Here is a 25298-nt window from a genome sequence, read left to right as displayed (position 1 = left end):
TCCAGAGCTTTGATGATCTCAGTAAAAACATCATCTCCAGAAAACAGGAAACAACATTCTAACATTCAGTGCACTTCAATTAAATTTTAAATTCTAGATTTACGTTTGGCCAAATAAGTAAAATATTATGATTTTTCACCAAAAATATTAAACAATTTTCTTCCTTCAGTTTATTTTTATCACAAGCTGGAATTCACTACAGAAAACTGTAAAACCAGCTCACTAAATCACTAAATCACTAAATCAAATTAAACTTTTCATTTCTAACCACATTCAGAAAGCCTGTAAGTGTTTTAGTTGAGTTTTTATTTTACTTTTCATTTATTAGATTATTTTCCTCCTTTTATTTGTTTTACTTTTGGCCTTTTATCTTTTTATTTAGTTTATATTATCATTTCATTTATTTAAATATTCTTTCTCAGTCTGAATCAGTTTTCTCTCGAATTCCAAATAAAAATATTCTCATTTAGAGCATTTATTTACAGAAAATGAGAAATGACTGAAATAACAAAAAAAAAAAGATGCAGAGCTTTCAGACCTCAAATAATGCAAAGAAAACAAGTTCATATTCATAAAGTTTTAAGAGTTCAGAAATAATCAATATTTGGTGGAATAACCCTGGTTTTTAATCACTGTTTTTTTATGCATCTTGGCATCATGTTCTCCTCCACCAGTCTTACACACTGCTTTTGGATAACTTTATGCTGCTTTACTCCTGGTGTAAAAATTCAAGCAGTTCAGTTTGGTGGTTTGATGGCTTGTGATCATCAAGTCAAGTCAAGTCAAGTAGTTTTATTGTCAATGCTGCATATGTACAGGACATACATAGAATTGAAATTACGTTACTCTCCTTCCCAATTTTACAGCAAGTACAGATAATGGATAATAAAGAAAAATAAAGAAAAAGGGGAGACACTATGTGTACAATACAGCAGCAGGGACACAGACATACATGAGACAGAACAAGGTGCAGTAGTGGTGGGGGTGAAATAGATATATAAATAGAAATAAAAAGAGATAAATATATAATCTAAATCTAAATGAGTGGGAGACACTATATGTACAATACAACAAAAACACAATAGACATTTGTGAGACAGAAGATAATAGTGCAATATTAATGGTGATTAAGATCAAGTGACAATATAAATAGAACCCGTATAACAGTAGTGCAATGTTGTATCTAGCTTAAGGCTGGTAAAGTTCTTAAAGTTCCCAGTTCTTGGGGAATTAAAGTGTGTATGACAGTGCAGCGTAACAGTAGTGCAGGTATTGGGTGTGTAGCGCAGGTCCTTTTACAAAAGTTACAGTACTGTGTGTGTTCTAGTGCAGAGTTTCAGTACTGTGTTGGTGGGAGGATGTGGGGTCAGGATGATGAGAGTGTGTGTGCTGTGGGCAGGATTGGGATGGGGGGTAGTGCGGGAAGAGAGTTCAGCATCCTCACAGCCTGATGGATGGGGCTGTCTCGCAGTCTGCTGGTCCTAGACCCGAGACTCCGCAGTCTTCTCCCTGATGGCAGCAGGCTGAAGAAGCTGTGTAGTGGGTGGGAGGGATCTCCTGCCAGACGGAGGGCTTTCCGCGTGAGGCGGGAGCTGTACAGGTCCTGAAGGGAGGGGAGAGAGGTGCCAACAATCTTCTCAGCTGCTCTCACGATGCGCTGGAGGGTCCTGCGGCAGGATGCTGTGCAGGCCCCGTACCACACGGTGAAACAGCTGGTCAGGATGCTCTCGATGGCCCCTCTGTAGAAAGTGGTCATGATGGGGGTGGGGGTTCCAGCTCTTCTCAGCTTGCGGAGAAAGTAGAGACGCTGGTTTGCCTTCCTGGCCAGTGATGCTGAGTTGGTGCTCCAGGAGAGGTCCTCTGTGACGTGCACACCCAGGAACTTGGTGCTGCTCACCCTCTCCACAGCAGTTCCGTTGATGGACAGAGGAGTGTGCTGTGTGTGAGTTCTCCTGAAGTCCACAACAATCTCCTTGGTCTTCTCTGTGTTCAGAGAGAGATTGTTGTGTTTGCACCAGGAGGCCAGGCGGCTCACCTCGCTCCTGTAGTGTGACTCATCGTTGTTGCTGATGAGACCCACCACCGTCGTGTCATCCGCAAACTTGACGAAGAGGTTGGAGGTGTGTTCTGGTGTGCAGTCGTGGGTCAGCAGAGTGAACAGGAGGGGGCTCAGTACACATCCTTGGGGAGCCCCTGTGTTCAGTGTGGTGATGCTGGATGTGTTGCTGCCAACCCGCACTGCCTGTGGTCTACCAGTCAGGAAGTCCAACAGCCAGTTGCACAGGGAAGTGCTCAGCCCCAGACTGTCCAGTTTGTGTATGAGCTGTTGGGGGATGATTGTGTTGAATGCTGAACTGAAGTCAACAAACAGCATTCTGATGTAGGTGTTCTTCTTGTCCAGGTGTGTGAGGGCTGAGTGGAGAACAGTGGAGATGGCATCATCGGTCGAGCGATTTGACCGATATGCAAACTGGTAGGGGTCCAGGGAGGAGGGGAGTGAAGACTTGATATGGTGCATGACTAGTCGTTCGAAGCACTTCATGAGGATGGGGGTGAGTGCAACCGGACGATAGTCGTTGAGACAGGATGGCGATGCCTTCTTAGGGACAGGGATGATGGTGGTGGCTTTGAAGCATGTGGGAACCACCGCCTGACTCAGAGAGGTGTTGTAGATGTCCGTATAAACCTCTGCGAGTTCCCAGGCACAGTCCTTCAGCACACGACCAGGAATGTTGTCAGGTCCAGGAGATTTTCGAGCATTGATCCTGCTGAATGCTCTCCTCACACTGTCTTGGGAGAGCGTTAGCACCTGGTCACCAGGAGGAGGGATGGATTTCTGGGCGGGTGTGTTGTTGAGTGGCTCGAACCTTGCGAAGAATCCATTCAGGTCGTTCAGCAGAGATGTGTCGCTGTTGCAGGTCTGTGGATGGGGTTTGTAGCCTGTGATAGACTGAATCCCTTGCCACAGGTTCCGTGTGTCTCTGCTGTCGCTGAAGCGTTGGGATATCTTCTTGGAGTACTGCCTCTTAGCTTTCCTGATGCCGCGGGACAGGTTGGCCCTGGCTGTCCTCAGGCCTGCCTGGTCACCTGTTCTGAAGGCTGCATTTCTAGCCTTCAGGAGCTTGTGGACCTCTCCTGTCAGCCATGGCTTCTGATTAGCCCGAACAGTGATGGTCTTGAGGTCGGTTACATCATCAGTGCACTTGGTGATGTAGGCAGAGACAGTTTCTGTGTACTCCTGAATGTCCGTGGAGTTGTTGTGGGTGGCAGCCTCTCTAAACATGTTCCAGTCTGTTGTGCTGAAACAGTCCTGAAGTGCCTCTGAGGAACCCTCTGGCCACACTCGTACCTGCTTCAGAACTGGTTTGGAGACTTTAACCAGTGGTCTGTAAGCTGGCATTAGCATAATGGTGAGGTGATCAGAGGCTCCCAGGTGGGGGAGGGGGGAGGCTCGGTAGGCTCCTCTGTGTGTAGTAAAGACCTGGTCCAAAGTGTTGTTTCCCCTGGTTGGAAAGTCTATGTGTTTAAAAAGTCCAGAAAACACACTCTTTGGGTCTGCATGGTTGAAATCTCCAGCCAGAATGAGAAAAGCATCTGGGTGCGCTGTCTGCTACTCACTGATGTACTGGTACAGTTCATTCAGTGCTTCACTCCTCACTCTGTTGTTGGAGGTCGGAGGGATGTAAACAGCAGCGATCAGCACGGCGGAGAAATCTCTCGGTAGATAGAACGGACGGCATTTGATAATCATCAGTTCCACTACCGGTGAGCAGTGTTTACAGACCACAACAACGTTCTGACACCAAGCATCGCTGATGTAAACACAGAGTCCGCCGCCGCGGCTCTTACCTCCGTCAGTTAGCGCGCGGTCCGCCCGATAGCATGTTAGCCTCTCCAGCTGAACGGCATGGTCCGGGACGCTGCTGTTGAGCCAAGTTTCCGTGAAAATATAAACACAACAGTCTCTCACGGTCTTCTGAGTTGACTGAAGTAAGCGGATGTAGTCCAGTTTATTGTCCAGCGATCTTACATTCGCCAAAAGCATGGTGGGGATAGCTGGCTTGTGTGGGCTAGCTGCTAGCCTCGCTCGGATACCTCCCCGCTTACCACGCTTCTGCCGTCTCTCCCGCCGACTGTGGCGCTTCCATTGTGGGCGAGATGCAGCGGTGGGGGTCGGTGGGGGTGCGGGTGTCCGGAGCACGCCGCAGGCTCGCAGCTCTTCTCGGAGATCGCGGTTTAAATCCAAAAGTGAGTTTCTACCGGCTTCCAGCAGAAACTCACGGCTGTAGGTGCGTTTCAGGACGTGAACGCACGACAAAGACGTACAAAAACAGGACAAAAAACACGAAAGCGCTGTATCCTCGGGAGATCCTCATCCTCATCTTCATCTTGATTATTCCTCTTATTGCTTATTTTTGAATGCTTTTACCATTTAGTTTTAGTTTTTGTTGCTTTAACCTTATTTTAACTTAACCTGATTAAATACTTCATTATAATTTTAAATGAAATGTATTTTTTCAGTCAATGTCCGTCAATGTATTACAGAGTAAAAATAAAAGTTGATTGATTGATTTATTGATTGATTTATGTCATGTGGTTAAAAATTAAAGTTAAAAACAGTTTGGTTCGCACTTCTGTCCATTTTTACAGATCACACAGAGCATGCTTCTACCTCTGTATATAGTGTATATATTATACTATATATTATAGTGTTTTTAAAAGAAATAGACTGCCTATGAAGTATACTTTTAGTTTGATTTAATTCAGTATACGTCTAACATACTTATTTCCAAGTATACTTTTGTACATATTTGTACAACTTTTTAGAAAGCAAATTAAATTACTACATTGGTCATTTTAAAACATCTAAATATATAGAGGTTTTGCATTATTATATAACAGTTAAAATGTATTTCAGTGCTCTGTAATTATAATGATGAAAATATAAATATAATAAAATTATAGGATACAGTGTTAAATGACACATTTGAATGTAACTCTCTATAAAACGTGATTTTAAAAGTAGATTTATTTTATTTTATCCTGCAGTTATCTGCCCTGGTTCGAGGTCTTTTATAAACTGTTGAATAATCTGGCGGATTATCTGACGAAAGGCCAGGTAAACACTATTTATTTCTAGTTTATTACATTTTTATCATGTTTATTTTGTGTATCATAATATTCTCTACAGAATGTGATTTAATTTGCATTAATATAAATTTTTTAACTCTTCAGACTAAAGAAATGCAGGATCTGCTGACGGTGCTTTATAATCACCCTGTTCCAACAGCTAACGGCTCCGTCACGCTACAGCTGGTAAGTTCTGATGATTAGAGTATTAATAATAATAATAATGATGTGTTCAGATGCTCGCTGATACTCACCGTCTGTGTGTAGTCACCCCCTCAAACTACTTTGCGGGAAATTTGTTGACTGTTTATAATGTTTAACTATAGACTTTAGTCCTTGATGTTGTTGGATATAAAAGCAAGTTAGTATTTTCCTTATTATACAAATAGAGAACTAAATACAAAATCTTCAAATTGAATTCACCTGACCATCACATTCAAATCAGAATTATTATGCAAATGTTAAGTTGGTAGAAATTACACAATTATGTAATTCTTACTAAATTTTGTTTTTTTTTAATTTACTAGTTCACCTCATACAAATTAAATATCACTGAAAAGTTGCTTTATTTCAGTAATTCAGTTGAAAATGTGAAACTCATATATTATATAGATGTATTAAACACAGAGAGTGATCTATTTTAATCCTTTGTTTATTTTGTTGTCGATGATTATGGCTTACAACCAATTAAAAAAGCCAAAAATCAGTGTCTCAGAAAATAAGAATATTATATAAGACCAATTGGTACTTTTGTTACGCAGTGTGGGCAGTGTGCCAAGTCCTGCTGGAAAATGAAGTCCATATCTACATAAAAGTTGTCAGTAGCAGAGGGAAGCTGTAAGATATGAAGTGCTGTAAGATTTTGTGGGAAAACAAAACTGCACTGACTTTAGACTTGATAATAAAACACAGTGGATCAACACCAGCAGATGACAGACATGTCTCTCCAAACCATCACTGATCATCAGTAAATTTTACATTTCATTTAAAGTAAATAAAGGGATCAGAGTCTGGAGGAAGAGTGGAGAGACACACAGTCTAAACTGCTCGAGGTCTAGTGTGAAGTTTCCACCAATCAGTGATGGTTTGGAGAGACATGTCATCTGCTGGTGTTGATCCACTGTGTTTTATTATCAAGTCTAAAGTCAGTGCAGTTTTGTTTTCCCACAAAATCTTACAGCACTTCATGCTGAACCTCTGCTACTGACAACTTTTATAGAGATGCAGGATTTCATTTTCCAGCAGGACTTGGCACACTGCCCACACTGCAAAAAGTACCAATTGGTCTTAAAATATAATATTCTTATTTTCTAATTTAAAGTCAGTGCAGTGTTAAATAATAAAACCAATTGGTACTTTTGTTACGCAGTGTGGGCAGTGTGCCAAGTCCTGCTGGAAAATGAAATCTGCATCTGTATTATATTACACGCACTTAAAATTTCTTAGGTAATCGGTTAGAACATACTTTTAGTTTAGAGCTTTATTGAACTTTATTACAGTGTAACAATATAATTCCTGGCAATGGGAATCAAATGTCTGAATGTGTGTTTTGGGTCACTGTCCCCCTAAAATGAATTAAATGCCCCAAAATATAGATCAAGGTACTCAAAAGTCAAGTTACGGTAAGTAATCGCTGTCAACTTTACAAACTTGACATCGCCAAGTACTGCAGGACGTCCGACCTAACGCATCATCTGCATCATGTGACCTGTGAGATCACCTGTGAATAACCAATCAGGTTCCTGTGTTTTCCTCTATGAGGGAGAACAGCTACAGATTGGCAGTGAGGTGCCGTCCAGCTGTGGCCACACCCACTCCTCAAAGAGGGTGGGGTCAGGGGTGAGTCTCTGATCGGCCTGAGTGTGTTTAACACGGGACTAAACCTAAAACCACTAAAACCTAAAACCACTAAAACCTAAACTCACTAAAACCTAAAACCACTAAAACCTAAACTCACTAAAACCTAAAACCACTAAAACCTAAAATCACTAAAACCTAAAACCACTAAAACCTAAACTCACTAAAACCTAAAACCACTAAAACCTAAAACCACTAAACCTAAAATCAATACTAATCCTAATCCTAACTCTATATTAGAAACACCTACTTACCCTGTATTCGCAATTCTACTGGCCATTTTATCAGAAACACCACATACTGTAGGTACAACTAGCTGTTGTGTTGATTATCAGAATCTACAGTAATGTAGCCTAAATGTCTAAATGTCTTTAAATATAAGCTGTTTCCAATAAAATGGCCAATGCGTGTAGATACACAGTAGGCAGACCAAACAGACTGACTATTACTTACACTGTTTACCCACTGAACCATGCACTGTATGCTAACATTAGTGACGCTAACATCGAAGATGCTAACAGTGGTGATTCTAACATTGGCGATGCAAATAAATCAAAGATGCTAACATTGAAGATGCTAACATTGGAAATGCTAACTATAATGAGGTTAACTTTGGAGTTGCTAACATTGGAGATGCTTAAATTGGACGTTGCAAATAAAACAGAGATGCTAACATTGTTGATGCCAAAATTATTGATGCTAACATTGTTGATGCTAATATTGTGGATGTTAAAATTGTTAGAAAAAGTTAACATTGGAGATGCTAACATTGGAGATGCTAACATTGTTTATAATAACATTGGAGATGCTAATATTAGAGATGCTCAAATAGGAGATGCTAAAATTATTGATGCTAATATTGGAGATGCTAACATTAGAGAAGATAACATTGAAGAAGCTAACATTGTTGATGCTAACATTGGAGATTCTTACATTTTTTTATATTACAATTGGAGTTGCTAACATTGGAGATGCTAACTTTGAAGATGCAAATAAATCAGAGATGCTAACATTGAAGAGGCTAACATTGTTTATGTTAAAATTGGAGTGGCTTACATTATTGATGTTTATATTGGACAAGCTAACATTGAATATGCTAAAATTAGAGGTGCTAAAATTGGAGATGCTAACATTATTAATGCTAAGCTAAACTAAACCAAAAACTTGAGCTCAACTACTGCAGACACGTTTGTATTTATGTGAAACTGAATTTAATGTTGATCCTGCATTTAATCTATATTTATATATTGTATTTTTTAATAAACTCAAAGTTAGCTAGCTAAATTTCTTGAAATAAAATATTCAGTTTATCTAGTATTTTTCTAATTATTACATTTTATCTCTTTTTTTAGATACCTTACTTTATAGCTCCAGATCCCAAAGCTCTTCCATCCATACCAGAAAGTGTGAGTATATCTACCCTCCCTTCAGTTTCACTCACTGCAGTCCTTAATCTGGAGTTTAGCTCCACCCAGCCACATATGTTCTCCAGCACCAAGGCTGGAGCAGTATTAGCATTAGCCGCTAACCGTGCTAAAAGCGCTAGGTCTTTTGCTAGTCAGAGTTGAGTGTTATCAGCCTGTAGCTTGCATTTTTACACATGTTAAAACAAGCTACGTGGAACGAACTGCTATCTAATATCTCCCTGGCTTACCAGAACACTCAGGGTTCCTCAGTGTAACGCTGTCGGGCGGCATTTACTAGTTACTGGCTAAGTGTGGCTAGCACTAGCAGTTAGCTGCTAATGCTAATGCTAAAGCTGCTGCACCCAGCCTTAGTAGAAATCTGGAGCTTACTGTAGTTTAGGAAATGTTGAGGCTCAGCTCACTGGTGTCACTGAATCATTTTAATCTTTTAAATGATTTTTTTTACTAGTTATCTTTTTTTAATTATTTTAATTTTTAATTAATTTTTTTATTTTATTTTTTATTCTAATGTTTTACATTTTGATTCTTATGTGCTTAGTTCATTATTATTAATTTTATAATTTCTTTTTTTTCATTTTACTTTACTACTACATTTTTATTTATTTATTAAATTTTATGTAATTTATATTTTTATGTGTCAATTTAGTTTTTTGAGGTCTTTTAGATTGTTCTGTTTTACATATATAAATATTATTCATATATATTAAATGTTGATTTACATTTAGTATTTCTTTTAATTATTATTTGTTTCTATTTAATTCCTTATAATTTCTAATTTCTTATTAAATGTTTTCAATCCCTTTTAGTAAATGAGGGTCACTCTCAATGTTTTCCCGAGTAAAAATAAATGTTTATTGATAAACAGAAGCGCTTTTAGTGTTCAGGAGATTAATCTGTGTAGATTAACATCCAGCACTTGTTTATCTTTAAAATAAAGTGTTTTTTTTTAGGAATTACATTTTTTTTGTTTACTTAGCTTAGCTTAGCTTTTTAAGCTGAATTAGAAGGAAAACATGGTGACACCTTTGTTCCTTACTAGTATCACATAATGTGCCGTACAATCCGGTGCTCCTTATAGTGCAAAAATATGCTAAAGTTTTTATTGTCCTCAAAAATTCTGTTATTTTGTAATATATCGAAGAAGCCTATTATTTTGGGGCACAGATTTAAGGTTGCAAATTTTATAACGTGGTGGAAGCTTTTGCTTTAATTTCTATAGAATAGAAAGGACAGTCTGTTAGCATTAGCGCTGTTAGCTGCTGCTATTGTAACTATTTAAACTTGGTGTGTGTTTAGAGGAACCTGACGGAGCTGGTTGTAGCTGTAGACGTGGGGAACATGCTGCAGCTGTACGCTAGCATGCTGTTCGAGAGGCGGATCCTGATCTGCTGCAGTAAACTCAGCACGGTGAGTCCTGGTTTTATTTTTAATTACTTACTTTTAATTTTAATAATGCTTTCTTTAGTTCTTTAACACTACCCACAGTGCAACAGTTACAATACCAGACTGTATTTTAGCATTTTAGCGACCTTGCAGCTTGATTTAGGGCATGGTGTCAGTGTGTCTTTGCTATCGTAATGTCGGGAAAAGTACACCTTGCTCAGCTTAAAAGGTGCAAAAGGCATTTGCTTAATTTTAACTGTGGGCGAAACTTGAAATAAACCATTCAGAGTGTCTCTTACTCATCATTCTCTTTAGTCAGGTGAGTACTTTTGGCGGATTGCTATTTTAATGGTGCAGCTACCTGTCTAGGTAGTATTCAGTCAGTGGAGCAAAACCTGTGTTTTCTGTTACCAAGTGGACAAAAAAAAAAAAATATATATATATATATATCTATATATATATATATGTTAGTGATCTATAGATCTATCAGCAGTGCACCATGCAGCTTGATTTAGAGTGTGGTGTCAGTGTGTCTTTGCTATCGTAACGGCGGGAAAAGTACACGTTGCTCGACTTAAAACGCTTACCAAAATTAATGTACTAATTATTTTCATTAATCATGGGTGTGGTTAATTTTGGGCCGTATGTGAGATAAACCAATCAGAGTGTCTCTTGCTCATCATTCTCTTTAAGAGTAGATCAGGTGAGTTCTGTCTTTGGTGGATTGCTATTGTAACGGTGCAGCTACCTGAACGTGTCCAACAAACTCTTCTCAGCAGAGGAAACTGAGCTGCTGGTCTACACTTGTTGTTCATTCTGTTTATTGTTGATGTAAAAGTTTGGTTTGTGCACTGCTGCACCTGTGTTGCTAAGATAGCGATGAACGTCTGACTGTTGGCGTCTGTCTAGGTTGTATTCAGTCAGTGGAGCTGCTGTGTTTTCTGTTACCAAGAAAACAAGCAAAACTCCAGAAATGTACCTGAACACACCTCATTTCCAGAACACCACGCCCATCAGTGTAGATATATATTCAGAAGCTCTGCTGCTATTTAAGCGGTTGGTGGGGTGTAAGATAGCAATGAGCATCACAACCTGCGAGATAAAGCCCGATATGTATTACTGAGCTCATGAAATACTGATGATTGTGATTAATTTTTAATCTATACGCTATAGAGTTATAGACTGAACTGAACTGAACTGATTGCAGATGTGAAAGTAATATTAATTCACGCCCTGCTGAACTTCCCCCCAGCCTGAGGAAACACATCATAATCTGATTAAATCTAGGGAAGTGGGGGGAGGCGGCCAGAGGGCGGGGTTTCTATTAGACTAGAGGTTCTGATTGGGTCGGGCTGAGATTCTGATTGTTTTGTGTATCACTGCAAAAAACTAAATCTTAGCAAATGAAATGATCTAATTTTAAGGCAATAAATCTTATTGTAGTAAGATTATTTTGATTATTTTAGGAATAAGACCAATCTTAATAAGTCTTTATATTATTTTTATATTCATATTTTTATCTTGCTGTATTTGTTGTAACTTTGGGAAGGAGAGTAACGTAATTTAAATTCTCTGTATATCCTATACATATGTAATATTAACAGTAAAAATATTTGACTTGACTCTTAATCTGAATTTTTATCTTATTTTTAAGTGATTTAAACTTAAAATAAGGTTATTCTAATTCTTGTGTCCAAATTTAAGATATAAAATCCGTGATTTTAGCTTGATTTAAGTCTTACTTCACTCTTTTATGAGACTATGAGTTTGCTTATTTTAAGAATACTTATTGTTACTGAGGAAAATTTGCTAACTTTTTTGCTTAACATAGATTTTCGAGTTTTAAGGCAACAGATCTTATTTTCTTCTCTAATAAGACTTTTTTTCTAATTAAGTATTGTAGGTTTGAGATAATTTCGCTTATTTTGGAATAATTATTTTATTCAGTATATCTTAGAATGAATTTTAACTCAAAACTAAGCACAAAAGTCATTAATCAAGTTATTCTAATTCTTGTTTCCAAATTTTAAAATTTAAGGCAACAAATCTGTGATTTTTGCTTGATTTAAGTTTTACTTTGCTTATTTTGAGACTTTGTGGTTGCTTTTTTCAAGAAATCTTACCAAGAAAATTTAGCATACTCCATTACTCCGTTTTTTGCTTAATATAAGCATACATGTCTATATTTACATATGTTTTGTCTAGTTTTCACCAATGGATGTTTTTGCAGTGTACAGCTCTGACAAAAAATAAGAGAACACTTAAAAATTATGAGTTTCTTTGATTTTACCAAATTATAAACCTCTGGAATATAATCAAGAGGAAGATGGATGATCACAAACCATCAAACCACCAAACTGAACTGCTTGAATGTTTGCACCAGGAGTAAAGCAGCATAAAGTTATCCAAAAGCAGTGTGCAAGACTGGTGGAGGAGAACATGATGCCAAGATGCATGAAAAAAAAACTGGGATTAAAAACCAGGGTTATTCCACTAAATATTGATTTCTGAACTCTTAAAACTTTATGAATATGAATGTTTTGTCAGTGAATTATTTTACAGTATGGTAAATTAACCCCTGCACTGCTGTGTTGCTGTAGCTGACGGCGTGTGTTCACGCGTGCAGTGGGATGCTGTATCCAATGTACTGGCAACACATCTTCATACCAGTCCTGCCCCCTCACCTACTGGACTACTGCTGGTGAGATCTGCATTTCTTGTCTCTTAATAAAGTGTTTGAGAGCATCAGTTAAGGTAAAGTAGTGAAGAGGTAGAGTTACAGGTATACAGTGAATAGTGAATATTTGAGTAATGTTCTAATCCAGATTATGAGAAGCAACAACTACTCAACTAAATAAAGAACAAAATGCGTTTAAGAAGAAATGAAGGTCAGTCAGTCTGAAAAGAAGAATTTTAAGAACTTTGAAAGTATCCTCAAGTGCAGTCACCGCAAATAACAACAAAAACAGTATTATAATGATGGAACTGGCACTCATCAGGACAACTCCAGGAAAAAGGAAGAGCGAGAGTTTCCTCTGCTGTACAGAATAAGTTAATCAGAGTTACCAGCCTCAGAAACCACAAGTTAACAGCTCTTCTAAACGCTTCTTCACAGAGTAATTTGGTTTGTTTAACACTTTTATTTTATTTTATTGATTCCCTATGTAATCCTTCATAGTCTGGATCACTTTACTATTCATTTACTATGTAGGAAACATAGTGTCTTGTTGTATCGCTGATTCCTAACTGTTCTGTTTGTTTGTTATCTTCTACAGCGCCCCAATGCCTTACCTCATCGGAGTTCATTCCAGTCTAATAGAGGTATCTATCTATCTATCTATCTATCTATCTATCTATCTATCTATCTATCTATCTATCTATATATATATATATATATATATATACTGTATATCGTATCGTAAAGGCATTATTGCACTATTGCATAAAATCAACAGTGCGCCCTTTTATCTGGTGTGCACCGAGCACCAAGGCTGGAGCAGTATTAGCATTAGCGGCTAACTTTAGTGCTAGCCCTTTTGCCATTCAGAGGTGAGTATATCGGACTGTAGTCTGTGTTTTTATCGAGTTAAAACAAGCTACATGGGACAAACCACTAGCTAATATCACCCTGGATTACCTGAACACTCAGGATTCCTCGGTGTAGCTCTGTCGAGCGGCATTAGCCGCTAACCTCAGCGCTAGCTTTAGGGAAAACCTGTAAATCTAAACTTACTGTAAATAAACTGAAGTGATTTAATCACCCAGATAAAATATTTTTTTAGCACTCTAAGTTTAACTCTAAAATAAAATGTGTTTTCTTTACAGTTTTGTTTACATAGCTTAGCTTTACAGGTCAGGTTTAAGTCGGCGGTTAAACTGCTGAACTAGAAGGGAAACATGACAACACCCCTGTTCCTTACTAGTGTCGCATAATGCGGAGGAATTATGGTATTGCATGAACGTTTAGACTGATATGGGAAATATTTAAAGAAGTAGTGTGTAACGAACGTGTAGAGAGTTGTAGAGGTTCCTAAGGTTGTTCCTCCTGTGATAATCCATCCCATAATAACTCTTTCCATCCCATAATAAGATTCCATCCCTTAATAAGATTGTGAGGTAGGGGTATAGGAGTGTTGATAGAGCATCCAATAGAAACACATCCCACACATTTAATATATTTATTATATCTGTAGATGCAGCTGGACATGGTATTGTATCTTTAAGTGTCTGCTCATTAATATATATATATATATGTATATGTATATGTGAGTGGTTGACATATTTGGCAGAAAAAATGTTTTAAAAAGTCTCATATGTCATGGAAATCACTCGGTTACATTCTACCGACTCATATATTTCCAAAAATACATATATTTATGGTCTTGTAGATTTTTCTTAAAATTGACATTTATTTACTAGTTTATGGTCAAATTATTATCTGTCACATTGATACGTTTATGATAAATAACCAAAATACATTTTTGTTTTACAGTTCTGAATATATATCTGTGTGTGTGTGTGTGTGTGTGTGTGTGTGTGTGTGTGTTCAGAGAGTGAGGAGTCGGGCTCTGGAGGACGTGGTGATTCTGAATGTGGACACCAACACTATGGAGTCTCCTCACGATGACCTGAAGAAGCTCCCATCAGACGTGGTGATTAATCACAACTATCAATCACATTACATCACATTCTTAACAATAATAATAATACTTAACTTTATCACCAGTTCAATTTACTATCGGTAATATTAATTATGTATCAGTCATTACATTCAGTATAAAACATTCCCTTTTATTATAAATTGATGATTCACTCCCATTAATTATATCCAATTATTTACTTTGGATTGTGTATCAATCATGTTTACTTATTATTACGCTTCTATTACATCTGTTCATTATCAATACTAATTATCCACTGACTGCTTTTAAGTATTCATTTATAATCAATTCGATTCATTATTTATCAGTCACTTTAATGGATTATCCGAAAGTATCCGAATACTTTAATTAGGTGTCTATTAATCAGTTCTAGTAATCATATATATTCAATAACTTCTGTTATATGAATTATGCATGAATATTTATTAATTATCCACCAGACACTAATAATTATTCACTTTTATCCATTGTTATGAGTTACATTGTACATTGACATTTTTTAGTAATATTGATTAATAGTTATTGATGATGTATTGATTATATGTCAGTGTAGAAACTAAATGTGCTGCAGCAAAATAGCATAGTTGTAATGAGTCTGATGTTTGTCATGTTGCACGTACAATGTACAATGTGTGTGTGTGTGTGTGTGTGTGTGTGTGTGTGTGCAGGTCACAGCTCTGAAGGTGAGGTTGAAGCGGCAGGCCTCGTCTCCGGGTGCGGGCGTGGCCCGGGCGTTTCTCAGAGCTCAGGCTCTGCTGTTCGGAAGCTACAGAGATGCTCTGGTTTACTCTACTGTGAGTCATTAATAAATTACATTATATTACTAATCAATCAATTAATCAATTAATCAATCAATTAATCAACCTTTATTTTCACTTGGGTATCCCTCATTTTCAATGCAGCTGAGCTTTTACAAAATTAAAAGGACTGATTAATATGTTTAAATATTAAAAGCAATATAAGATTTAAAAAAAATAAGAAGAAATAAAATAAATTCAAAATAAAAGCATATGCAGACAGGCTGAAATGTAAAGCAAAGGGAAAATATATTAGATTAATTAAATTAGATTAAATAAACACAATTAAAGAAATAAAGGACTAAAATAACACCACAATTATAAATACAGTAAATGATGGAACTGGAATAAAGTTTAAAAAAGGTATAAAGAATAAAAAGACTAAATAAATCAAATGTAAAACTCCATACAGACCTGTAGTCCTTTATGATTTTTGGTGATATAGCGCTCTCTGGTGGTGCATATTAAAAGCTCCTGAAAAGTCAAAATCTGTTTTTATGCATTAAAAAATTCAAACACATAGACATATTGGTATATACATATAAATATTTGTCCCTCTGTTGCTGCTTTTAAGAAAAAAGTTAAACACTTTTATTTTTACAACTTTTAATTAGATTTTATTTTTATTATTTTACTGGTTCTGAGTTTCTCTATTTACCCTCTGAACTGTGGTTGTTTTTAGCATAATTGATTTTGTGGAGAAAATCTCCCACCCACACACACACACACACACACACAACCACTGCATTGCTTTATTATTTATTGCTCATAATTTGTGGCAGTTAATGGAAGGATTTTGACAGAGATCTAGATCTGCTGTTTGGGATCATTTAAGAGGAAAAGTGCCTGATTTGCCACCAGATATCACACAAGATTTATTCTTTCTCCAAATCAATTTGATTTGGTTCATTTGATTCAATTTCCCATTCAAGATTCAAGCTCCACTTTGCCATCATTACTAATAGTGAGAGTCCTATTCTATTGGCAATACTTCTACTTTTGCAGAAACTAGGCAATCTGTGACAATCAGCAATGGATGCAAATTAGCTGAACAGAATTTCAGTTTCTGAATCAGTTTCGCTATTTATAGGTTTATGTTTGAGTAAAATGAACATTGTTGTTTTATTCTATAAACTACAGACAACATTTCTCCCAAATTCATAATAAAAATATTCTCATTTAGAGCATTTATTTACAGAAAATGAGAAATGACTGAAATAACAAAAAAAGCAGATCTTTCAGACCTCAAATAATGCAAAGAAAATAAGTTCATATTCATAAAGTTTTAAGATCAGAAATCAATATTTGGTGGAATAACCCTGGTTTTTAATCACAGTTTTCATGCATCTTGGCATCATGTTCTCCTCCACCAGTCTTACACACTGCTTTTGGATAACTTTATGCTGCTTTACTCCTGGTGCAAAAATTCAAGCAGTTCAGTTTGGTGGTTTGATGGTTTGTGATCATCCATCTTCCTCTTGATTATATTCCAGAGGTTTTCAATTTGGTAAAATCAAAGAAACTCATCATTTTTAAGTGGTCTCTTGTTTTTTTTTACAGAGCTGTACTAAAAGAATAAATATTTTTGTCTCTACAGGGTGGACCCGTGTCCTTCAGTGATGATTTGTTTCTCACCCATAAATCCCACAGTACGAGGCAGTTCCTGGAGAGCTCCATACACCTGCAGTTCCTCAAACAGGTACTCAAACCCTCATCATCAATAATTAATAATCAATAGTTGCAGTATTGACGATGCTCGTCCGCTTACTGTCTGAACGTCTGAATGTTGTTCAGTTTATAGACGGGCGTCTGGAGATGCTGAACCAGGGGAAGGAACCGGACGACCTGTTTGAGGAGGAGATCCTGCAGTGCGGAGCTTCCTCAGGTCTGTGGGGGTTTTAAGGTTCTTGTGTTGTTAGGTGGTTGCTGTGGTGTTCCATCTAATTAAAAGGGTGCTGCTTTGTGGTTGTGTTGCTGTGATGTTGCTAGTTGTTTTCTGTGGTATCTCTGGTGGTTGCTAGGTGGTTACAGTGGTGTTTCAGGTGAATTATAAGGCATTGCTATGTGGTTGCTAGATTGTTGGTAGGGTGTAGTTGCTATTATACTCCACATGGTTTATAGGGTACTTGTTTAATCTTGACTTAAATAAGAGAGTTCAGTGGTAGCCTAGGTGGTTCCTAAGGTCTTGCTAGCTTGTTTCAGTGGTATTGAAGATATGCTGCATTGTGGTTGCTGTAGTATCCTGACTAACTCAGGGTTTTGCTCTGTGGTTGCAGTGGCATCCCAACTGGTTGCCTTTATAGATCAGATGGTCGTAAAGCAGCAAGTGTTGCCACTTTGTTTCTGTGGTACCTCTGGTGGTTGCTAGGTGGTTACAGTGGTGTTTGAGGTAGTTTCTTGGGCATTTCTACAGTATGTGGTTGCTAGGGTGTTGTTGGTAGTGTACTCTATGATCTTGGGTTAGTTCCTAAGGTCTTGCTAGCTGGTTGTTATGGTGGTGTTGCTGCAGGTGGTTGACTGGATGCTCCTATGTGGTTGCTGTGTTATCATTGGTCAATGGTTGTTTTTGATGATTGATTCCTATATAATTTCTGGATGATCTAGAAACAGTTACGCCAAAAAAAAGATGCACAAACTTTAATTTCAATTATAGAATGTATAGTTTTATGAGCAAATTATTATTGGTTACATATATGTGTGTATATTTATGTGTGTGTTTGATGTATTAGGTGGCTCCAAATCGTATCAGCAGTGGGTGGGGAACCTGAAGGTTGGTTTTATCATATTTTATTTTATTTGATAATTTATGATTTAATTTACTTTTATTTAATGTGCAAAATAATAATAATAATAATGTGTTATAATTGTTTTTGTAGAAAGGAGGAGGAGCTCTGCTGCTGACGGTGAAATCCAAAGCTCAGATGTGCAAAACTGTGAGTGATGTCACTTTTATCAATTTAAAAAACGAAACATGTCTGATATTTCAGTAAAACCTCTTATCAAATATTTATAATGAAATATTTAAAAAACGCTTAAGTGTAAGCATGTTTTGAGCCATGCATAGCGGGAATTATCGGCATCATGTGCTAAAATAGGGAATTAAAATTAAATATGCAAACCATCCTCATGCATTTCAGTTCTTATACAATATAAATCAAAATAAAAAAGAAAGATCAAAGAAAGATTATGGAAGATTAACACTCACTAGATTAAATTAATTTACAGTTATGATTTTCTTGTTCACATGTTTAAGGTTTAAGTCTTATTGTGATTTTTATGTAGTATTATAATGCTTATTAAACTCTAGTTTATTTAATTTGTATTTATTTCTGTTTTCGTAATCTCAGACTTTTTAACTGTTTCAGGCCACATATCAGAGCAAGATCGGCCTGAAGAACCTCATCTCGTCTAAGGTCAGTTTTTATTATTAGTAGTAGTAGTATTTCTTTTCTTTTTTTTCTTTTTTTTCTTACAGCTCTGGAAAAAATAAGAAACCACTTGATGAGTTTCTTTAATTTTACCAAATTATAAATCCTCTGGAATATAATCAAGAGGAAGATGGATGATCACAAACCATCAAACCACCAAACTGAACTGCTTGAATTTTTACACCAGGAGTAAAGCAGCATAAAGTTATCCAAAAGCAGTGTGTAAGACTGGTGGAGGAGAACATGATGCCAAGATGCATGAAAAAAACTGTGATTAAAAACCAGGCTTATTCTACCAAATATTGATTTCTGAACTCTTAAAACTTTATAAATATGAACTTGTTTGTTTTTTTTTTTTTTTGCATTATTTGATGTCTGAAAGTCATTTCTCATTTTCTGTAAATAAATGCTCTAAATTACAATATTTTTATTTGGAATTTGGCAGAAATGTTGTCTGTAGTACAAAGTTAATTTGACTCAAACATAAACCTATAAATAGAAAAATCAGAGAAACTTTTTTTCCAGAGCTGTATAGTCAAAACATTTTGATAAACCTAAAATTTGGATTGATCTATTCCAAATAATATGCTAATAAAATCTTACTTTTTCCAATTTTGTTAACCAATAGAAATGCTGCAGAACGGTTCTTGACTTCTATTGTCTTCAAGGTTTTGGCGTGACAGTGATGGTAATATAATGTAATTGTAATGGTAATTCTATTGTTTTTATTCAGGATCAGAAGGACTCTCGCTCTCTGCAGAGGGGCGGGTCTGTATGCGGCACACACACCGTCCGCCTCATCCAATCAGACTGCCTTCAGAACCGTCTACCAATCACACAGCACTTTGGCAAGGTGACACACACACACACACACACACACCACCACCACCACTACTACTACTAAGTAGAAATGTCTTATAACAGAAAATATTCTATATCTAGGTTGTGATCTATTGTAAAAAAAATAATAATTCAGTTAATAATTTTGTTTTGTTGCTTAAAAAAAAGAACTTTTTTACCCCAAGATATCAACTTATAATGAGATACTACTCAGCCAATCAGCATGCAGGAGAAATAAGATTAGAACACTACAATAAAACAGCAGAAACAATCTGCAGATTTTATTGATGTGTTCAATCAAATATTACAGTAAATTCCTGTGTGAAAGGCATATTTATGCTCCTAAAATAGATAAAACTCACTAAAACTCACACTGTCTTTTACTGAGCGATGCTGTAATTCAGCTGAATGCCCACTGGATGGCGGAGTAATCTGAGCCACAGTCTGAGATAAACACCATTTATATTCATCATAATAATATCATAATTTAATGATATATACAGCTCTGGAGAAAAAAATGAATAAATCACTTCAGTTTCTGAATCAGTTTCTCTGATTTTGCTATTTATAGGTTTATGTTTGAGTAAAATGAACATTGTTGTTTTATTCTATAAACTACAGACAACATTTCTCCCAAATTACAAATAAAAATATTTTAGTCATTTAGAGCATTTATTTACAGAAAATGAGAAATGACTGAAATAACAAAAAAAAAAAGATGCAGAGCTTTCAGACCTCAAATAATGCAAAGAAAACAAGTTCATATTCATAAAGTTTTAAGAGTTCAGAAATCAATATTTGGTGGAATAACCCTGTTTTTTAATCACAGTTTTTTTCATGCATCTTGGCATCATGTTCTCCTCCACCAGTCTTACACACTGCTTTTGGATAACTTTATGCTGCTTTACTCCTGATGCAAAAGTTGATCATCTATCTTTCTAAGTTATTTTTTATATAATAATATAAAAAAAAACTAAATATAATAATATAATAACAAATATATAATATTTTTTAATAACAGCATGTTATTAATAACTCTGTTTTTGTGTTTTCAGTCTCGGCCGCGGAGGCCTGGCCGCAAAAACACCCTCCCCCAGACTGACGATCCACTCCAAGATAACATCAGCTACGGAGAGGAGAGGTAAAAGAGAGAGAGAGAGAGAGAGAGAGTATGTGTAGGGGAACCGACTAGGTGTAATGTGTAGATCCTATTAGTTTTGTCTAATCCTGATGTTAAAGGAGAACTCCAGTGTAAAATTGACTTTTGTTGTAGTAAAACATAATAAAAAGTTTTAATTTTAACAGTTTCTCCAAACACCCTTCAGACTGGGAGATACGGGGCAAAATTTACCCTGATAAATCACTTTTTACATCGTTATCCAGCTCAAAGTAGCTCCACACCTCCTTACTAGAATCCGGAGAGCCCTGACATTTAAAACGAGGCTTTAATAACTTAAAAAAAAGTGCACGAGAAGCTTTTAAAAAAACACTGTTTACATCCCATAATGCTAGCTTCAGCTATGTCTGATAATGACAGATATATATATACATAGATTCCGCATAGTCTGCCTCCTGGAGCCGGCTGCTACACTATGCGGAGTCTATGTATATATGTGTCTATGTCATTATCAGTACAGTAATGGCGGCACTCGTAGCTGAAGCTAGTGTTTTAAATGTCAGGGCTCTCCAGATTCTAGCAAGAAGGTGTGGAGCTACTTTGAGCTGGATAACGGGGTAAAAAGTGATTTATCAGGGCAAATTTTGCCCTGTGTCTCTCAGTCTGAAGGATGTTTGTTGGATAAACTGTTAAAATTTTTGGATCTCTGAACGCTGTGGGAGAACGGAGGTGTTCTATTCATCAAAGATAAGAACTTTTTATCATGTTTTACTACAACCAAAGTCCATTTTACACCAGAGTTCTCCTTTAAGGCTGCAAAGGGGGACTCCACACTAATGACTATGGGTTTAGAATGGAATCAGGCCATAAAATCGTCTGGTTTGTCCATTAAAAGCTTTTAAATGTGTTTTTGCAGTCAAATAGAGTCGTGCTCCAGTGCTGGAGACCTCCAGGATGAGCCTGAGCTCTCACTCCTGCCCGACCCGGAGGAGATGGACCTTCTCGGGGAAATCTTCGACACCCTGAGCGCCCAGAGCTCCAGAGAGCCAGGGCTGCTGTACGGAACCCGTAGCCTGGACTTGTTCAACTCGGACTGCTCCGACTTCATCACCAGAGTGAGTATCCAGCTCCACACTCATCCACATACCTTCTGATTATCTTTTATCTTCTGAGGATCTTCATTAACATCATTTTGATGATCCCTTTCCAGAGGAGCTTGACCACGCCCAGCCAGGAGAGCTTGAACCTTTCTCTCGGTAACAGCGGCAGCCTGATGAGCTGGGAGGAGGGTCTTGAGGAGAGGCAAGGCAATGAGGGGGAGGAGCCTGATCCTGAGGCGGGTGCTGACCAATCCGAGAAAGAGAGGTTGGGCAAGAGGCAATCATTGGAGGAGGCGTCTGTTGATCTCGGAGGGTTGGTGGAGGATCTCACTGACTTACGCGAAGACCTTAAAGACGAACTTGGGGACCTTCAGACCTCAGCACCAGAGCAAGATGGAAAGTGGGCGGAGCAAATCAGGAAGGAGGATGGTTCTGAAGAAAATCAAAGACAAAACCACGAGAAACAACATGACAACGAGGAGGTTTCAAACAATGAGACTCCAAAGGTAGAAGAACTGGATGCAACTGGGGACTGTTTAGAACCGCAAAAAAAGGAACAAGAAGACAATAAGGATGTTTTAGAATCCCAGAAAGAACAAGAAGCCAATGAGATCTCTTTAGAACCACAAAAGGAACAAGAAGACAATCAGATATCTTTAGAACCGCAAAATGAACAAGAAACCTCCAAGCCATCTGTAAAATCCCAACCCAAAGTGGACATTACCATCAACGAACCAACTCAAAACAAGGACGAGGACAACCACAACGACGGACCATCGAGTCCAAGTGTTCTATCCACAGTTGCTCTGTTCCAGTCCAAGACACCTCAGAGCAGGATTTCTCCAGAAACCATCAAACCCGGCTTCGGTCTAAAAGGCTCGGACGCTTCCCAGGCTGGGAAGACCTCCCCAAGAGGCCCCAGGAAAATCCAGGCTTCTTCCAACAGGATCATCATCATTCCCAAAGGTGACGACCACGCAGTCAAATCTCCAGCTGACACACCGACTGAAGATCAAGACCTGCCCCCAGTGAAGGTGTCAGAATTGAAAAAGAGGTTTGAACAATGATGATGGCACCCAACTGAACTAAATGAACAGACTTGAAGATTTAAATTGGACTGGATCATGTCCACATACTTTGTACCTGTTACCTGTTTGGGCCTTTTATCTTAAGCCCTTTCCGGATGGGATTCTCAGTTTCTCAGGGTGACACATGTAAAAAACTTCTGCATCCTGACTGCAATTGACTGCCAAAAAAACAGGAGGACCAGTGAGTTTTTCTTGGCTTTCTCGGTCACATGACATTGCAGCGTTCAGTTGCTCCTCCATTTCCACTCTCTGTTGTAGTTTTTAACGTGGATCTCAAAAGTGTAATTACGGTGCGCGGCAGTGGACAAATAAAAAAAAACTACTTTTTTTAAACGTGAGGTAACAAAACTCAGTACAGTAGGTAAAAAACAGTAGGTAATTCAGCCTGTAATTTTCTCAGAGGCGTACATGATAGTTCTGGACAGGAATAAAAGCCACCCATAAAAGAGAACATTATCCCAGACCCCCCTGAGAAACGAATCCCGTCCAGACAGGACTTAACAGAACCACATTCTGTATACGATTCTATAGGTGCACTTCTGACCATTATAGACTGTAGTGGTCAACCGACGTGTCCTTCCAGAGGTTGACGAGGTGTTCTAAAACAGAAGAAGCCCTACAACCCCGCAAATCACGCTATAGGCTGCTTCCAGTCTGGGATTACTGAGGGAACATGGTCTGAATCTTCTGAATTGTGCATCAAGAGATGGGCTACAGGCCAGAATGTGTTTTGACTGTGTTCTGACCTGACTGAATCAGATATTGACCTTCCTAAAAGCGTCCCACTCTTAATGGGTCACTTATTACATGGAGTTGTAGGTGATTCTCACAATAATCCCACTGTTTAGGAGCATCAGAGTCTTCCAAGCCGCTGGACCTGCACTGACCGGTCTTCCTGCTTTTTTTGTTAGTTTTCACAAGAAACTTTTTTCTATACATTAAAGTTTTTCACTAAATCTCTGTGGTAACATTTCACTTTGTGTACAAATACCAACACAAGGCCACCTGGTCACCTGTTCATTTCCCGGACGCACTGAATCACCGCAGCAGCAACAGTTCCTCTATAAGATGGTGTTACGCCGGTCACTAGTGATACATTAGTGATATGTAGGCTGTGTTTTGTGTTTCTATAGCGGAGGGTTTTGCCCTGTGACACAGACTGCAGAGAGAAAGTAGGACAGTAAACATTGACTCAACTCTGAGATTAAACAATCAGACCACTGCACCCAAATCACTGTTTCCCAATACAGGAGCGGGTTTCACTTTTAACACTTACACACTGTAAAGGGATCAAATCATGGGAAATCAAATGTAAAACTCTCATATACATAAATATACTCAAATATACTGCAATCTAAAATCCTTAATCTAAAAAAGTGCATTTCCTCAAGAAAACATAGTAGGGTTGCACTGATAAAGTGACTTCCACTGGCCACTGGCCACATGGTATCCCATGTGGTTGCTACGGTGTTACAGAGTGGTTGCTATAGAATCCCATACGGTTTCTATAGTGTTACAAAGTGGTTGCTAGGTGGTTGCTATAGAATCCAATGTGGTTGCAAGGTGATTGCTAGGGTGTGAGTTAGAAGTTGCTGTGGTATTCCAAGTGGTTGGTAGGTGGTTGCTATGGTGTGGGTTTGTAGTTGCTGTGGTGTCCATGGAGGTTTGCTATGGTGTTACTAAGTGATTGCTAAAATATCCCATATGTTTGCGAGGTGACTGATAGGGTGTGGGTTTGAAATTGTTTTGGTATCCTAGGTGGTTGCTGTGGTGTTACTAAGTGGACGCAAGGTTATTGAAAAGGTGTGCGCTTGTAGTTGCTGTGGTGTCCCAGGTGGTTGATGTGGTGTTACTAAGTGGTTGCTAGGTGGTTGCAAGGTTATTGATAAGGTGTGGGATTGTAGCTACTGTAGTCTCCATGGAGGTTTGCTATGATGTTACTAAGTGGTTGCTAAAGTATCCCATGTGGTTGCAAGGTGATTGCTAAGGTGTGGGTTTGTAGTTGCTGTGGTATCCATGGTGGTTTGTTATGGTGTTACTAAGTGGTTGCTAAAGTATCCCATGTGGTTGTGAGGTGATTGATAGGGTGTGGGTTTGTAATTGTTGTTGTATCCTAGGTGGTTGCTATGGTGTTACAAAGTGGTTGCTAGGTGGTTGCTATAGAATGCCATGTGGTTGCAAGGCGATTCCTAGGGTATGGGTTTGTAGTTGGTGTGGTGTTCCAGGTAGTTGTTATGGTGTTACTAGATGGTTGCAAGGGTGTGGGTTTGTAGTTGCTGTGGTATCCCCTGTGGTTGCTATGGGGTTACTAAGTGATTGGTAGGTGGTTTCTATGTTGTTGGCAAGTGGTTGCTGTAGTATGCCAGGCGTTTTTTATGGTGTAGCCAAATGTTTAATAAGATGTTGCTAAGTGGTTGTGATGGCATCCCATTTGGTTTGAATGGTGTTGCTAGGTGGTGGCTATGGTATC

At 38.0% G+C, this 25298-nt stretch overlaps 1 protein-coding gene across 2 annotated transcripts in view; it reads left to right on the top strand.

Moving 5' to 3' along the window:
* dennd1c (DENN domain containing 1C) overlaps positions 1-23784 on the top strand; it is a 32840-nt gene extending 9056 nt beyond the window's left edge. Inside the window, exons 6-23 of one of the 2 annotated variants that reach the window (XM_049469985.1) lie at positions 5050-5119; positions 5236-5316; positions 6892-6969; positions 8340-8393; positions 9711-9821; positions 12398-12498; positions 13073-13118; positions 14348-14449; positions 15127-15252; positions 16853-16954; positions 17050-17140; positions 17985-18025; positions 18132-18188; positions 18621-18668; positions 19417-19536; positions 20579-20664; positions 21557-21755; positions 21851-23784. In XM_049469985.1, the coding sequence (XP_049325942.1) occupies positions 5050-5119; positions 5236-5316; positions 6892-6969; positions 8340-8393; positions 9711-9821; positions 12398-12498; positions 13073-13118; positions 14348-14449; positions 15127-15252; positions 16853-16954; positions 17050-17140; positions 17985-18025; positions 18132-18188; positions 18621-18668; positions 19417-19536; positions 20579-20664; positions 21557-21755; positions 21851-22807 (2470 nt within the window). In that variant the 3' untranslated portion in view covers positions 22808-23784. The remainder of the gene's footprint in view (positions 1-5049; positions 5120-5235; positions 5317-6891; positions 6970-8339; positions 8394-9710; positions 9822-12397; positions 12499-13072; positions 13119-14347; positions 14450-15126; positions 15253-16852; positions 16955-17049; positions 17141-17984; positions 18026-18131; positions 18189-18620; positions 18669-19416; positions 19537-20578; positions 20665-21556; positions 21756-21850) is intronic. The other variant, XM_049469986.1, reaches the window with a different exon arrangement.
* Positions 23785-25298: the final 1514 nt, after the last annotated feature.

The sequence above is a fragment of the Astyanax mexicanus genome, chromosome 21 (genome assembly GCF_023375975.1).
Source record: "Astyanax mexicanus isolate ESR-SI-001 chromosome 21, AstMex3_surface, whole genome shotgun sequence".
In the NCBI taxonomy this organism is placed as follows: domain Eukaryota; kingdom Metazoa; phylum Chordata; class Actinopteri; order Characiformes; family Acestrorhamphidae; genus Astyanax; species Astyanax mexicanus.
This window is presented reverse-complemented; position numbering and strand designations above follow the sequence as displayed.